The sequence below is a fragment of the Cebus imitator genome, unplaced genomic scaffold, assembly GCF_001604975.1.
Source record: "Cebus imitator isolate Cc_AM_T3 unplaced genomic scaffold, Cebus_imitator-1.0 Scaffold193, whole genome shotgun sequence".
Classification (NCBI taxonomy): Eukaryota; Metazoa; Chordata; class Mammalia; order Primates; family Cebidae; genus Cebus; species Cebus imitator.
The window spans coordinates 286692-301888 of NW_016107508.1; the positions used below are offsets into that span (position 1 = coordinate 286692).

At 36.9% G+C, this 15197-nt stretch overlaps 1 protein-coding gene across 5 annotated transcripts in view; it reads right to left on the reverse strand.

The window, feature by feature from the left end:
* Positions 1 to 15197, reverse strand: part of RPS6KA5 (ribosomal protein S6 kinase A5) — a 190437-nt gene that overhangs the window by 18469 nt on the left and 156771 nt on the right. For all 5 annotated transcript variants that reach the window (XM_017546936.2, XM_017546937.2, XM_037745156.1 and 2 more), the window contains 2 exons: positions 13304 to 13474; positions 9005 to 9196 (listed from right to left, as the gene is read on the reverse strand). In XM_017546936.2, the coding sequence (XP_017402425.1) occupies positions 9005 to 9196; positions 13304 to 13474 (363 nt within the window). The remainder of the gene's footprint in view (positions 1 to 9004; positions 9197 to 13303; positions 13475 to 15197) is intronic.

Here is a 15197-nt window from a genome sequence, read left to right on the forward strand (position 1 = left end):
TTAAGTTCTTTGTGGATTCTGGATATTAGCCCTTTGTCAGATGCGTAAATTGCAAAAAATTTTTTCCCATTCTGTTGGCTGCCAGTTCACTCTAATGATAGTTTCTTTTGCTATGCAGAAGCTCTTTAGATCCCATTTGTCTATTTTGGCTTTTGTTGCCATTGCTTTTGGTGTTTTAGTCATAAAATCCTTGCCCATGCATATATCCTGAATGGTACTGCCTAAGTTTTCTTCTAGGGTTTTTATGCTGTCAGGTCTTATGTTTAAATCTTTAATTCAGAGTTAATTTTTTTAATAAGGTGTAAGGAAGGGATCAGGTTTCAGCCTTCTGCATATGGCTAGCCAGTTTTCCCAACACCATTTATCAGGGAATCCTTTCCCCATTGCTTGTTTTTGTCAGGTTTGTTAAAGACCAGATGGTTGTAGATGTGTGGCATTACTTCTGAGGCCTCTGTTCTGTCCCATTGGTCTAGATCTCTGTTTTGGTACTTGTATATATTCTATAGCTATTTTCTTTGTGGTTCCCAAGAGATTACATTTAATATCCTAAAGTATAACACTCTAACTTGAATTTATACCAGTTTAACTTTAATAAATGTATAAAAACCTCTGCTCTTGTAACAGTTCTACCCAACCTCTTTTGTACAAAATTACATCTTTATACATTGTATGCCCCAAAACAAACTGATAATTCTTTTAAAGGCATTCCTCTTATGTCACATAGAAAACAAAAAGTGAAGTTGTAAACTGTTGTTACAATAATGATAGCTTTTTACAACTGGCCATGTATTTACCTTTATGGACATCTTTATTTCTTCATACAGCTTTGAGTTAACTATCTAATGTCCATTCTTCTCACCCTCCATGACTCCCTTGAGCATTTCTTACAGGGCAGCATTGGTGTTAATGAAATAATGAACTCCCTCAGCTTTTTATGGATGTAGCAATATATCTTAACTTCTCCCTCCCCTTTGAAGGACAGTTTTGCCAGAGATAGGATTCTTGGTTGAGTTTTTTTTTCTCTCTTTCTTTCCTTTTAGTGCTTTGAATGTAACAGTTCACTGCCTTCAGGTCTCCAAACTTTCTGATGAGAAATCTGCTGATGATCTAACTGAAGATCACTTGAATGTGTGGAATCACTTTTCTCTTGCTGCTTTCAAGCTTCTATCTATCTATCTATCTATCTATCTATTTTTATTTTATTTTATTTTTGAGATGGAGTCTCATTCTGTCACCCAGGGTGGAATACAATGGCATGATCTCAGCTCACTGCAACCTCTGCCTCTCAGGTTCAGGCGATTCTCGTGCCTCAGCCTCCTGAGTAGTTGAGATTACAGATGCGTGCCACAACGCCCTGCTAATTTGTGTAGTTTTAGTAGAGACAGGGTTTCACCATGTTGGTCAGGTTGGTCTTAAACTCCCGACCTCAAGTGATCCACTCGCCTCAGCCTTCCAAAGTGCTGGGATTACAGGTGTTTCATTATAATGTGTTTCAGTGTGGGTCTCTTTCAGTTAGTCTTACTTGAAGTTTGTTGAGTTTCTTAAATGTTTATATTGTCTTTCATCAAAACTGGAAAGTTTTCTGCCAAAACTAATTTCCAATAGACTATTTCTTTTAATATTTTCTCTGTCCCTTTCTATCTCTTCTTCTTCTGAAACTCCCACAAAGCATATGTTAGTCCTCTTGATGGCATCCTACAGTTCCCTTAGGCTCTGTTCACTTTTTTTTTTTTTTTTTCCATTTTTCTTTCTGTTCCTCACATGCAATAATTTTAATTGTCCTAACTTCACTGATTCCTTCTTCTGCCTACCAAATCTGCCTCTGAAACCCTCTACTGAATTTTTCATTTTAGTTATTGTGCTTTTCAGCTCCAGAATTCCTTTTCATTTTCTTTTCAGATTTTCTATCTCTTCACTGTTATTTCCATTTTGTTCATACATCTTGTCTTGATACTCCTTTAGGTCTTTCAATGTCTTTAACACAAGTTAAGTTTTTTTCTAGCCAAATTTACCAGGAGTCCTTTTTCATGGACAGTTTCTGATGATTTATTTATTTATTTTTCTTTGAGTGGGCCGTACTTTCCTGTTTCTTTGTATATCTTGTGATTTTTGTTGAAAATGGGACCTTGAACTTAATGATGTGATACTTCTGGGAATCAAAATTCTCCTTCCCTAGGGTTTGCTTTTTTTTTTAAACTTGTAAAAAAAACCTGTTTATTGCTTTTTGTTTTTTGATTGTTATAGGCTGTCTCTGAGCTGAGGAGCAGCATGAAGTATAAACTGAAGGTCTTCTCAGGTCTTCGATGAGCCTGTGGCTTTGCCTGGGCATGCTTGGTAACTTTCTAATTTTCCCTGTATAAGTAATTGCTTTTGAATGTCTGGCTCCCAAAGGGAAAAAGGAGAAAAATGAAGAGGGGAAAAAGGGGTACCAGTCCTTTAAGTACCCCTGAAAATCACTTCATCCAGAGGAGGAATGGCTTGCAGTAATGGTGGCAGGCACAACAACAATGACCACTGCTTCTTTGTTCCTCTATAATGAGAAACAGCAATTACAGCAATTCAGATCACAGATCCTCTGTATTTAGAGGACAAAGTCGTTCTTGCCCATCCTGGCTCCCACAAGCTGTGTGTCAGTTGTTTTAGGAATATGTGCATAGCTGTCTGCTACAGGGTTTAGGGTGGGTAATGGGTAGCTGCTATAAGTTTAGCATCCCTAACCCATAAATCTCAAATCCAAAATACTCCAAAAACAAACTTTTTGAGCACCAATATGCTCAATGGAAATGCCCACCAGAGCACTTTGCATTTTGGATTTTCAGATTAGGGATGCTCAACCAGTAAGCATTCTGCAAATATTCCAAATCCAAAATACTTCTGGTCCTAAGCATTTCGAATAAGGAATACTCAACGAATACTCTGCTAAGGGCTAAAATTGACCAACATTTTTATGTCCAAGCCTTCCCTGGAAGTTGAAAACCTTCAATTAACTTCAGAGTTCCAAAACAGTTATGTCAGAGAGATTCTGCCACTGCAATTGATGGTGAGACAGATTCCTGGTGCTTCCTACTGCACTGTCTTTCCAGCATCCTGTCTTTAAAATATCCTTCTATTGTTGATGAATATTGGGCTGTTTCCAGTGTGGGGAATTTTGAATCATGCTGTTATACATCTTCTTATACATCTTTGTTACAGAGCTGTACATATTTCTGTTGGATATATTCCTGAATTGGAATTGCTAGGTTATTTGGTCTGCATATGTTCAGTAGATACTGCCAAATAGTTTTCCAAAGTCTGCTCTACTTCTTTGTTCTGCCCTACTTCCTAACAGGTATATTTGTGGCTAAATATAAGAAAGCAGGGGAAGGAACGGTGGTTCACACCTGCAATCCCAGAATTTTGGGAGGCTGAGGTGGGCGGATTGCTTGAGTCCAGGAGTTTGAGACCAGCGTGGGCAACATGGCAAAGCCCTACCTCTACAAAAAAATACAAAAATTAGCTGGGCATGGTGGTGTGTGCCTGTAATAACATCTACTGGGGATACTGAGGCAAGAGGATCATCTGAGCCTGGGAGGTTGAGGCTGCAGTGAGCCACAAATGTGCAACTGCACTTCAGCCTGGGCAACAAACAGAGCAGGATCTTGTCTCAAAAAAAAAAAAAAAAAAAAAAAAAAAAAAAAAAAAAAATAAAAAAAAAAAAAAAAAAAAAAAAAAAAAGAAAGAGAGAAAGCAATCTTTATAACTGAGGGTTTTTTGCTTTCTGACATATAATAATGCAACAGTTTATTGGGTGAAAAACCTGACTTTCCAACTTTGGAAGCATTGAAGAGGAAATTGATGATGATAGAGAAGATCCCTTTTTCTGGAAGAGTTAAACAAACTTTAGGATCCTCTCAGTTCCAAGCTCTTAAAATTTTAGTTGATTATCTAGCAATCAATTTATGTTAAGGATAATTTTGTATCTGTAAATTGTCTGCAAACAGTGTAGTAAGGTATAGTGATATATCCACATAAAGATATGTATCATATATGTATGTCTGTATATATGTATTATACATGTTCATGTTACATACATACACACATAGAGAGGATGCACACTGGAGATAATTAGAGAGAAAGAAAAAGCAAATGCAGCAAAATGTCATATGTTCACAGTATTATTCTCTTTTATTTTCTCCAGCTTTAAAATTTTCAAAATAAAATTTTGAGAAAAAAATTAAAAAATAAGGTCCCGAGTATAAAACACTTAGAGAAAATATTTTAAACAAAATTTTACGACAACTCACAGGAATGTTACATATCTTATCCTACTTTCTCTAAACACTGTGTGCTATGGACTGAATGTTTGTGTCCTCCCCCCACCCCCTGGGGATTTATACGTGAAGCCCCAGCTCTCCATGTGACTGTATTTGGAGACAGGACCTTTAGGGAGGTAATTAAGGTTAAATGATGTTATATGGGTAGGCCCCTGATCCAAGAGAATTAGTGTCCTTAAAGGGACAGACACTTTCTCTTTGTGAGGGTACAGACCAAGGAAAGGCTATGTGTACACACAGCAAGCAGGTGGCCATCTGTAACCCAAGGAGAGGGCCCTCACCAGACACCAATCCTGCTGGCACCTAGATCTTAGACTACCCAGCATCAAGAACTGTGAGAAAATAAATTTCTGTTGTTTGAGATGCCTAATTTGTGGTATTCTGTTACAGCAGCCTAAGCAGATTAATATACTGTGTAAGCTCTATTTTTATTAAAGTCCTACACATTTCAGGCAGGGATTGTATATCCATAGGGTATAATGGGTTATAATCAAAACCTCATAATACTACATGATGTATCTTCCTGGAGTATTTATTTTATTCAGTGGGGACAATATAATTTGTTTTCATGTTAAAATATCCACATGCATGTTTTTTAGGTGTAAAATACAAAACTTCCATTTATTTTTAAAACAAATCAGGAGACTTGAAATAAATTTTGTGCTTGTTATGGGATAATTCAGCCTTTGTATCTAGATGCATTCATTTATATGGAAAAGTTAGCAGAGCACTCCTTTTTTTCCGATAGCTTAATGAAGATATTAATTTCATTCATTTTAATCTGTATTTTATCATGTACCTCTAAAAAGCAAGGACTTTTGTTTTTTGGAGACAGGGTCTTGCTCTGTCACCCAGTCTAAAGTGCAGTGGCGTGATCACAGCTGACTGCAGTCTTAACCTCTGGACTCAAGTGATCCTCTCACCTCAGCCTCCCAAGTAGCTGGGACTACAGGCATAAGCCACCATGCCCAGCTAATTAAAAAAAGTTTGGGGGACCAGGGCGGTGGCTCATGCCTGTAATCCCAACACTTTGGGAGGCTGAGGTAGGCGGATCACCTGGGGTCAGGAGTTTGACCAGCCTGGCTAACATGGTGAAACCCTGCCTCTACTAGAAATATAAAAAAATTAGCCAGGCATGGTGGTGGGCGCCTGTAATACCAGATACTTAGGAGGCTAAGGCAGGAGAATTGCTTGAACCCAGGAGATAGAAGTTACAATGTGCCGACATGGTGCCACTGCACTCCACCCTGGGTAACAGAGTGAGACTGACTAAAAAAAAAAAAAAAAATTAATTTTTTTTCCTCTAGAGACTGGATCCCACTCTGTTGCCCTGGCTGGTCTTGAGCTCCTGGGATTAAGCAATCTTCCTGCCTTGGCCTCCCAAAGTGCTGGGATTACAGATGTGAGCCCCTGTGTCTGGCCATAAAAGGCAAGTACTTTTAAAACCACAACTACAACACCAATATCACATCTAAAAAAACTTAGTAGTAATTTCTTTGTATCATTCAATTTTATTCAAATTTCTAATCAATGTTCAAATTTCCCTGGCTGTAGTATACACATAGTATATAAATTAGATCTACATGAATTACATTTAATTTGAATTTAATAAATAGAATTTAAATTAAGCTAGGCACTGTGGTTCATGTCTGTAATCCCAGCATTTTGAGAGGCCAAGCCGGGAGGATCACTTGAAGCCAGGAATTTGAGACCAGCCTGTGCAACAAAGCAAGACTTCATTTCTATTAAAAAAAAAAAAAAATTAGGTGGGGTATGGTGGCATGTGCCTGTGGTTCCAGCTACTCAGAAGGTTGAGGTAGGAGGATCGCTTGAGCCTGCAGTGAGCTATGATGGAGCCACTGCACTCCAGCCTGGGTGACAGAGGGAGAGACTCTGCCGCAAAAAAAAAAAAAAATCTAAATTAGAAAGTGCTTCAATCAGGATTTCAGTAAGATGCAAACACTGTTTCTTATATGTCTTTTCATCTGTAAGTTCTCAGGTTACCTTTTCTTACCATTTATCTGTTGAAGAAACTGGGTTGTTTGTTCAGTAGAACTTCCCACAGACTGGATATTGTGATTATACTCTGTTATATCATTTGGCCTGGTTTTTTGTCCTATTTTTCTTAAAAATTTGACAATTAGATCTAGAGAGAAGCACGGCTTCCATTCACGTCATTTCACAAAGTTATTTCTATAGTTAAGGAATTCAGAGGCTCCAAAATACCTTGCTGCATGTTTAAGACTGCCTTTTAGAACCTTCAAGGGTTTGATGGACATAACTGGCCTTGTACAAGAGAAAATAAATTCTTAAAAATGAAAGTCTCTTTTTTATTTAGATTAATTTTTAAGACATGCTACCAATAAAAATGTCATCAATTTAAGTCCTTTAACAAAACTCAGACCTACAAGTCAGTTTATTTTTGTTTAAAATGTTATTCACAAATATGTAAGTTTAGTTTCAAAATTATAAATGATGACTGAAAATTGATGAGATAAAAACTATATAAAACTTAAAAATAAAAGAACCACCATCCTGCAGGGACAAGTGACTTGTCATTGGGGAAAAACAACTGGCATCAAAATAAATACCAAATTTAAGCATAAAAGTAAAATATAATAATTCTAGAGAAAAATTTAGGAGAATATTTTTATAATCTTGGGTGGAGTGACAATCTGACATCAAAGACAAATATCATAAAGAAAAAGACTGACATATCTTAGTACATAGACATTTAAGAATCTTCTCTGTTTAAACCCCTCTAAAAACAAAATCAAAATCCCATATTACTATATACAGTTTTTTGGGTTTTTTTTGAGACGGAGTCTTGCTCTGTCGCCAGGCTGGAGTGCAGTGGCACAATCTCGGCTCACTGCAACCTCCGCCTCCTGGGTTCAAGCAATTCTTCTGCCTCAGCTTCCCGAGTAGCTGGGACCACAGGCACGTGCCACCATGCCTGGCTATTTTTTGTATTTTTAGTAGAGACTGGGTTTCACCATGTTGGCCAGGCTGGTCTGAACTCCTGGCCTCATGATCCGTCTGCCTCAGCCTCCCAAAGTGCTGGGATTACAGGTGTGAGCCACCGCCATATAGTTTTAAAACAAGTGACACACCAGAAAAAACATTTCCAGTATTAATGTCAAAGAATGAAAGTCTTTAATAGAGCTTTAAAATGCAGTAAGAAAAATCTCCCCATAGGAAAATGGACAAAGCTCATAAAGATCAATTCATAAAAGAGGTTGGGCACGGTGACTCACATCAGTAATCCCAGTACTTTGAGAGGCTGAGGCAGGCGGGTCACCTGAGGTCAGCAGTTCGAGACCAGCCCAACCAACATGGTGAAACCCCAACTCTACTAAAACTGCAAATATTCCAGGCATGGTAGTACAAACCTATAATCCCACCTACTTGGGAGGCTGAGGCAGGAGAATGGCTTGAACCCTGGAGGTGGAGGTTGCAGTGAGCCAAGATCGTGCCACTGCACTCCAGCCTGGGCAACATGGCAAGACTCCATTTCAAAAAAAAAAAAAAAAAAGGTAATTAAGATAAAAGAGAAAATATAAATGTTCAAATGCATGAAAAGATGCTCAACCTAAATATTCATCAAAGAAATGCATGCAAATTATCACAACGGGATAGCATTTCAGATGAAAACTGATAGCCAAGGTACTCCCATACAGTTGATGAGAACATAATCTGGTAAATCTTTTAGAAGGAAATCTAGGCACATATGTTAAAAGAAACTTGTATATATCCTTCTCCTGGGAATCCATCCTCAGGAAACAGTGAGACAAACACAAACACATATATAAAAAATATTCATTTGGGTAGCTTATAATTAGTGAAAAAAATGAAAAAAATGCTAACTTATTAGTCAATAAATGGTTAAATAAGTTTTAGAGATTCAAAATACAGGTATAATATATTCCTATTTGTTTAAAAATTCTAATATGTACACGTATATAGAAAACATGGAGAGATATAAAGTCTACATACCTACAGGGGAGGAGAGGCTGGAGGGAGAGGGAGAACTTGAGCTATACATCTCTCTAGAAGATTATGAGTAATTTTCACCTTGTTTCTTCTTTCTGTACTGTCTGAAATCTTCCCACGATTATGCATTACACATTATATGTGGAAAAAGTAACAATATTTGGAGGAAAAAATGCAAGATTTTACCAGCTTAATGTTCTGTTTCTAATCACAGCAGCCAAGGACGTTTTGTGAAAAGCATGCTCACAATTACTTTAAATTATGTAGTAGAAATACATCTAATTTAATCTATTTGTGTTAATTTAGCCTAAATGGTATTCTTTAATTACATTTTAGTCTGAAACTTCACAGAATAGTTTTTTAAAAATGTTTTTCTATTGATGAATCACTTTGCTATTTTCACATTATGTCCAATATGTCTTTAAAAATATATACTATAGTTCCTTTAATTCTCATTCATATAAAACACAGCTAACTTAAATATTTTAAAATGAACCAAAATAAAAATTCCTAATTTTTCTCTAATATAAGTTTTAAGAAAGGGAAATACTCTTCGGTCAGGCCTCTAACTGGTTGTACAGACAAGAAACCAATTCGTCAATTTTTTCATGAATGTAAGGAAACAGTGAGGAGCGAGATAAGGGGAGAGGACACCAAAGAAACGAGCAGGTTAAATGGCTCTATTGAAACGAACTCACCAAAATGACGCCCAAGCTCCACAGGTCACAGGACTCATCGTAGCCGTTCTGATTCAAGAGCTCTGGGGCCGCATAATGAAGGGTGAAGCATGGAGTTTTCAGGGGCTGATTATCTGGTGGCTTTAGCCGTGCAAACCCAAAGTCAATTATCTTAATTTCCAAATTGTCATTTTCATCAGTGAACAATAAATTCTGCAAGATATCAATGCTTACATTAGTTTCTCACTAGACATGTCTTGGGATTTGCTGGTTCTATTTATTTAACACTGTATATTGATAGTTGATTCATGCACAGAGAGGTCTCATGGGGAGGCCAGAAGGCAGGGCATCAATGCACTCTGCATGATGCTTTTGGTATTATTTCAATTTTACCACATCACATGAAACATTTTTCAACTGCACTATGCCTCTCCTGATGTCAGACCCTGTCTAAGCTTTTCCCTTAGTTGTTTCCTCCACCAACCTACCTTCCCCCACATCTACTCCTCATTTAGAGTTACCATCCTAACCATCCTACCAAACTGAAGTTAGAACTTTTAATATTTTTTCCTAACACTACTTACTTTTCCTTTCTGGCACTGATCACCTCTGTATTGCTAGTTTAATGTCTTCATCCCCATTATACCATAATTCCATAAAGACAGGGACTGTGTGTCTACCTTATTTTTTGACCCTACCCCAGGGCCTGGCAAAGACATAGAGTAGGTGCTTTGGTAAATATGTGTTCATTGAATAAAGTCACAAATAAAATAGCTATATAATATCTAGCATTGCCTATTGAAGGAGACATGGTGGAGATACCATTACATTTCAGAAATATCTTCTCCAACAGCTAATACTTAAACATATTTTGATATGTAGAGATATTATCCCTTAAATATTCAGAAAACATTATTATTTTGAATCATTCATCTACCAAGCCTTCTTGATCACTAAGGCTTTGTAATATTACTTTTTGTTTTTATCACATGCTTAATAAATACTAACTGTACTGATGCACAAATTATTTTAATAAGCACATTAAACTAGTACTGAAAGTAAGTGAAATCTGATTATATTGTTTTTAGGCATCCTAACAAAATCTGTTACGCCTTTATAGTCATTAAATTGTTCCCAGCTCTGGAACATCATTTGCTTTGTTAATGCTATTCTAGCTGAAATAAAACACATTATAGAAGGTATCACTGATGCAAAGAAGAAAAATCTCCTAAACCTTCCATTTGGCAAGTGAATAAAGTGGGTGGAAAGAAAAACAAAAAAATTAGCTAAAAAATTGTCTTAAATTTTCTAGCATACAATGTTTAATCATGAATTTGTGACAAGGAAGTCACAGCTGGGGTTGATGGACATGTGCTTGGGAAGAAGTCTTTCAGCAAATAACACCTGAACTCCTCTGCAGTACAAGGCACTGTACCACACAGAGCAGCTGAATGAACTACAGCTGGCCTTGTCTTCATTGAGCCTGCTAAGTCTTTGGAAACGACTACGTTTATTCTATATTAAGACTGGTAAAGGGCTTCCTTGATTTTAGTTCTTTTTCTTTTGAGACAGTCTCGCTCTGTAGCCCAGGCTGGAGTGCAGTGGTGTGATCTCAGCTCACTGCAGCCTCCACCTACTGGATTGAAGTGATTCTGGTGTCTCAGCCTCCCAAGTAGCTGGGATTACAGGCGCCTGCCATCATGCCTAATTTTTTTTTTTTTTTTTTTTTTTTTTGGTATTTTTAATAGAGATGGGGTTCTGTCATGTTGGCCAGACTGGTCTCAAACTTCTGTCCTCAAGTGATCCACCCACCTCGGCCTCCCAAAGTGCTGGGATTACAGGTATGAGCCACTGCACCCGGCCAAATCCAGTTCTTAAAGGGGAAGAAGTGAGGGGATGTGGCAATCACTTCAATTTGGTGACTTTAATCCATTCCTCCTATTCCTGAGCATGTAAAATTGAGAAACACTGCTCACTTGCCTACCTCGTCTCAAGCTCAAAGTCAGTGACAGTTCTACATGGAGGATGGTGTGCCTAGTCAGGAATGGTGGGAAGTCACCATTCGATCCCATTTTATCCTCAAGTTCTGCCTGAAACAAATTTGATGTATGCAACTTTTCTTAAGCTCAGAACAAGTTTGAAAAATACAAAGCAGCTTACTAAGAATGTTAGCCAGCTTCTAAATTTATCTGACTCTTACCTAGACTTAGGATTCTGCCTATACAGAAAATGAATCCACACAGCTACCTACCAAAAGAGATAATCAGACCTTAAAGTGCCTCATGGGAAAAATATTAAACTTTTAGTTTGGAAATGACATATACTGCCATTTAAAAGCCAAAGTGAAAGATATTTTAGTATGAAAATATTAGTTCAAAGGTACATTTTCGTTTCTCCAAAATCTAGTTTGATTTAGGACTATAATTGTAGTTGAATGTCCCAAGTAATCTGACAGTTCTGTCTCATTTCAAGTGAGTATTTGAAAGAAAAACCGTACAACAAACGAGAAGAATCAAGCTACATGAGTATCTTTTTATCAGGAAAGGAGGAATGCAAATCTAAATTCTGCAAGAGAGGACAGTTGCCTCATTTGAGACTCATGAGGTGACAGATGGCCAGTTTTCAAAGAATAAAACATGTGAAAATGAATTCTATACAGTCATGGAACAGATCTTTTCAATTAAAAAAACTACATGCTTGTTCCTTGTCTATCAAGAAAACATTTAAGTGGTGTGCTTTCACATTTAAAAATAGACAGCTAATCTCCAATGTACAAAGCACCATATTTTCAGTGGGTGTTATGTAGGAGAGTGAGAACTATGATGAAGGAAGCAGGGGGAGCTATCATAGCTGCAAGCTAATAAAACACAATTCACTTTTGATTAATTACTAGTAATGTGAATAACAGTAATAGAAAATACATAGACAGAAGTTTAAATACATGAAAGGAATAAATCAAATATGTTTTAAGGCACAGAATTCCATTACAAAATTTTCTTCTGCATGTAAAGTTGAGATACTTAAGTACCTTGAATTATTAGAAGAGGAGGATGTTTTAAAAATGGAATTTTTAACATTCCATTTAAAAATTCCATTTTTAGGCTGGGCGCGGTGGCTCAAGCCTGTAATCCCAGCACTTTGGGAGGCCGAGGCGGGTGGATCACGAGGTCAAGAGATCGAGACCATCCTGGTCAACATGGTGAAACCCCGTCTCTACTAAAAATACAAAAAATTAGCTGGGCATGGTGGCGCGTGCCTGTAATCCCAGCTACTCAGGAGGCTGAGGCAGGAGAATTGCCTGAACCCAGGAGGCGGAAGTTGCGGTGAGCCGAGATCGCGTCATTGCACTCCAGCCTGGGTAACATGAGTGAAACTCCGTCTCAAAAAAAAAAATTCCATTTTTAGAACATCCTCCTCTTCTGATAATTCAAGGTACTTAAGTAAAAGGCAAAAATAGTACTTTTAGAGAAATATTCTTTTGTGGCTTAATCACAAAAGGAACATCAAATACGTTAATATTTTAAATATACTTGATAATGTATTATAGTCACATGATAATTAAACAAAGTTCTATTTTGGAGAGAACATGTACAATTTTGTATATGGTAAAGGGTGAATCATCGTTATCTTTTTATACATATTAGTTTTTGTTTTTCAATTTTCATTATTTTGTTGATTTTCTAAAAGGAAGGAATTTTCATATTTTTGATACTAAAAAGGGATCATTCTAAGAATGTTTTCTATTAGCCTTTCATAAGAGGAGATATATAAAAAGCTGTTACTTCTGCATAGTTCTATAAATATGATAGCACAATCACAGAAAGCACACAGAAAGATGGTATAACTAATTAAACCAAGACAATTCTTTATGTTTAAGTATTTAGAATAGCATTATATACATTTTTATTCATGAGCTAACCAATTTGATTACAAATGTAAAAAATAAGTTTTCAAAATACATCATTTAGAAAAAAACCCTCTAAAATTATATGTATGAGATATTATTTTCTGCTATAAAAATTCCCATTGCTATTTTTAGTCCACAACTGTTGCATAAAGTATTTTTTCCATAAAAGGCTCTCACACTTAACAAATATAACCTCAAGATGATCAGCTGGCAAAAAACAAACAAAGACAAATTTATTTTAACCTGAAATATAAAAGAAAAAAAAAATCCAAGAAACGTATTTTTAATTATCTATTTAACAGCCCTGAAAAGCAAAAAAATAAGGAAATCTCCTCAGAAACCTCCCACATGTTTGGGAGATCTTTAACAATGATGCTACATTGGATTACATAAGAGATCAAGTTATTTTATACCTCAGGTTTCAAATCTCTGTGCACCACTCCAACATCATGCATGTGGCTTACAGCGGAAACAAGCTTCCTCATGATGTAGCTAGCTTCCGTCTCACTGAAGTGCTTCTTTTTCTTAATGCGTTCAAACAATTCTCCCCCATTCAGAAGTTCCATCACTAGAAATGTGTGAAGCTAGAAAAAAAAAAGAATAATGTGGTGGGCCTTCCTGAAGCACGGTAGAAGTTTATTAACATATACAACATTTATTGACTAGCACCAATAAGTTTAAATAATCAATAGCAATCCTTGTATCTTAGAGGAAAGAGCTGAAAGATACTGTAGCTATTTTAGAATTCTATTTCAGTAATGGAAAATTTCAAGTACTGCTGTGAAATCTTTATACTGTATATCCTTTATCCCTTCCGTGATTAATTCTTTCATTTGTAGTGTTTTGTTTTAAGAATGAGGTCTCTAAAAAGAAATCTGGCCTTAAATTCCTGGCCTAAGGGATTCTCTCATCTCAGGCCTCCCAATGAGCTAGGACAACAGATGTGCAGCACTGTACCCAGCTAATTATTTCATTTGAATTCCACTCCGACCCTCTCTATTAAGTTTACACATTTCTTTTTAAACTGCTGACAATAATGTGAAATCACTTGCTTTAAACAATATAGACTCTGAATACCGACTGAGTAGAATGGGCAACTGCCCAAATGAGGCCTGGCACACCCATCTAATGGCAAACTAATCTTTTAAAAAAGATATTGAGGCTGGGCTCAGTGGCTCACACCTGTAATCCCAGCACTCTGGGAGGCTGAGGTGGGAGTTGCTTGAGGTCAGGAGTTCAAGACCAGCTTGGTCAATACAGTGAGACTCCATCTCTACAAAAAAAAATATTAAAATTAAAAAAGTTATTGTTTGATACTGTCATTTTGAACCTCTTGTTAGGACTCAACAGGTTAGTTTCAGGGTTCCTATTAATATTCATTACAAATACCCATAAACTCACTATGGGTTTCTGCTTTAATCCCAACAGCATTATCTTCGTAGTTACTTTATAAGTTATATGTTTACCACGCTTTCTCTTCTTCCCCACCCCTGGCCCTTTTCTGTCAGAATGCACAATTTCCATGAAGAAAATAACATAGGAACTATAAAAAAGCAAAGGACTATAATCCCAGCACTTTCAGAGGCCAGGGTAAGAGGACTGCTTGAGCCTAGGAGCTCAAGACCAGCCTACACAATATAATAAGACCTCATCTCTACAAAAAATAGTAACAAAAATTAGCCAGACATGGTGGAGCACAACTACAATCCAGCTACTCAGGAGGCTGAGGTAGGAGAATCACTCGAGCTCAGGAGGTCAAGGCTGCAGTGAGCCATAACTGTGCCACTGCACTCCAACCTGGGTGATGGAGTGAGACCCTATCTCAAAAAAGAAAAAAACAAAGGACTTAATCAGCTCTCAAATGAACACAAATGGTTTAGGAAAAGATATTATACCGATATACTGAATTCAGGTGCTAAGCATTATAGGGCCAACATCACATCACAAACAAAATGTTTCCTTCTGTATTAGCAAAACTCAGAATAAACTGCTCATAAAAAGATAATTATCAGTACATTATCCTGAACATATTAGACAAATTGTAGAGTGAACAGCCTTCTAACAAGAAAATTGCTCCCAACGTGCTATACATCAAGCTAATTTGAGTTTCTCTATCAGACAAATAAAGTCGAGGCTGCAGGTCTACTCCAACTGTAGACTGGTGAGATTTAAAAAGATGTAAGGCAATACCTGTAGTGGTGGAAGAAGAGACTTAGAGTTCAACCTGGATTTGAAGGTGAATTCTGTTATTTACTCATGATCTTGGGGATGCTACTTTATCGTATTAACTTTGGGATCCCTATCAAT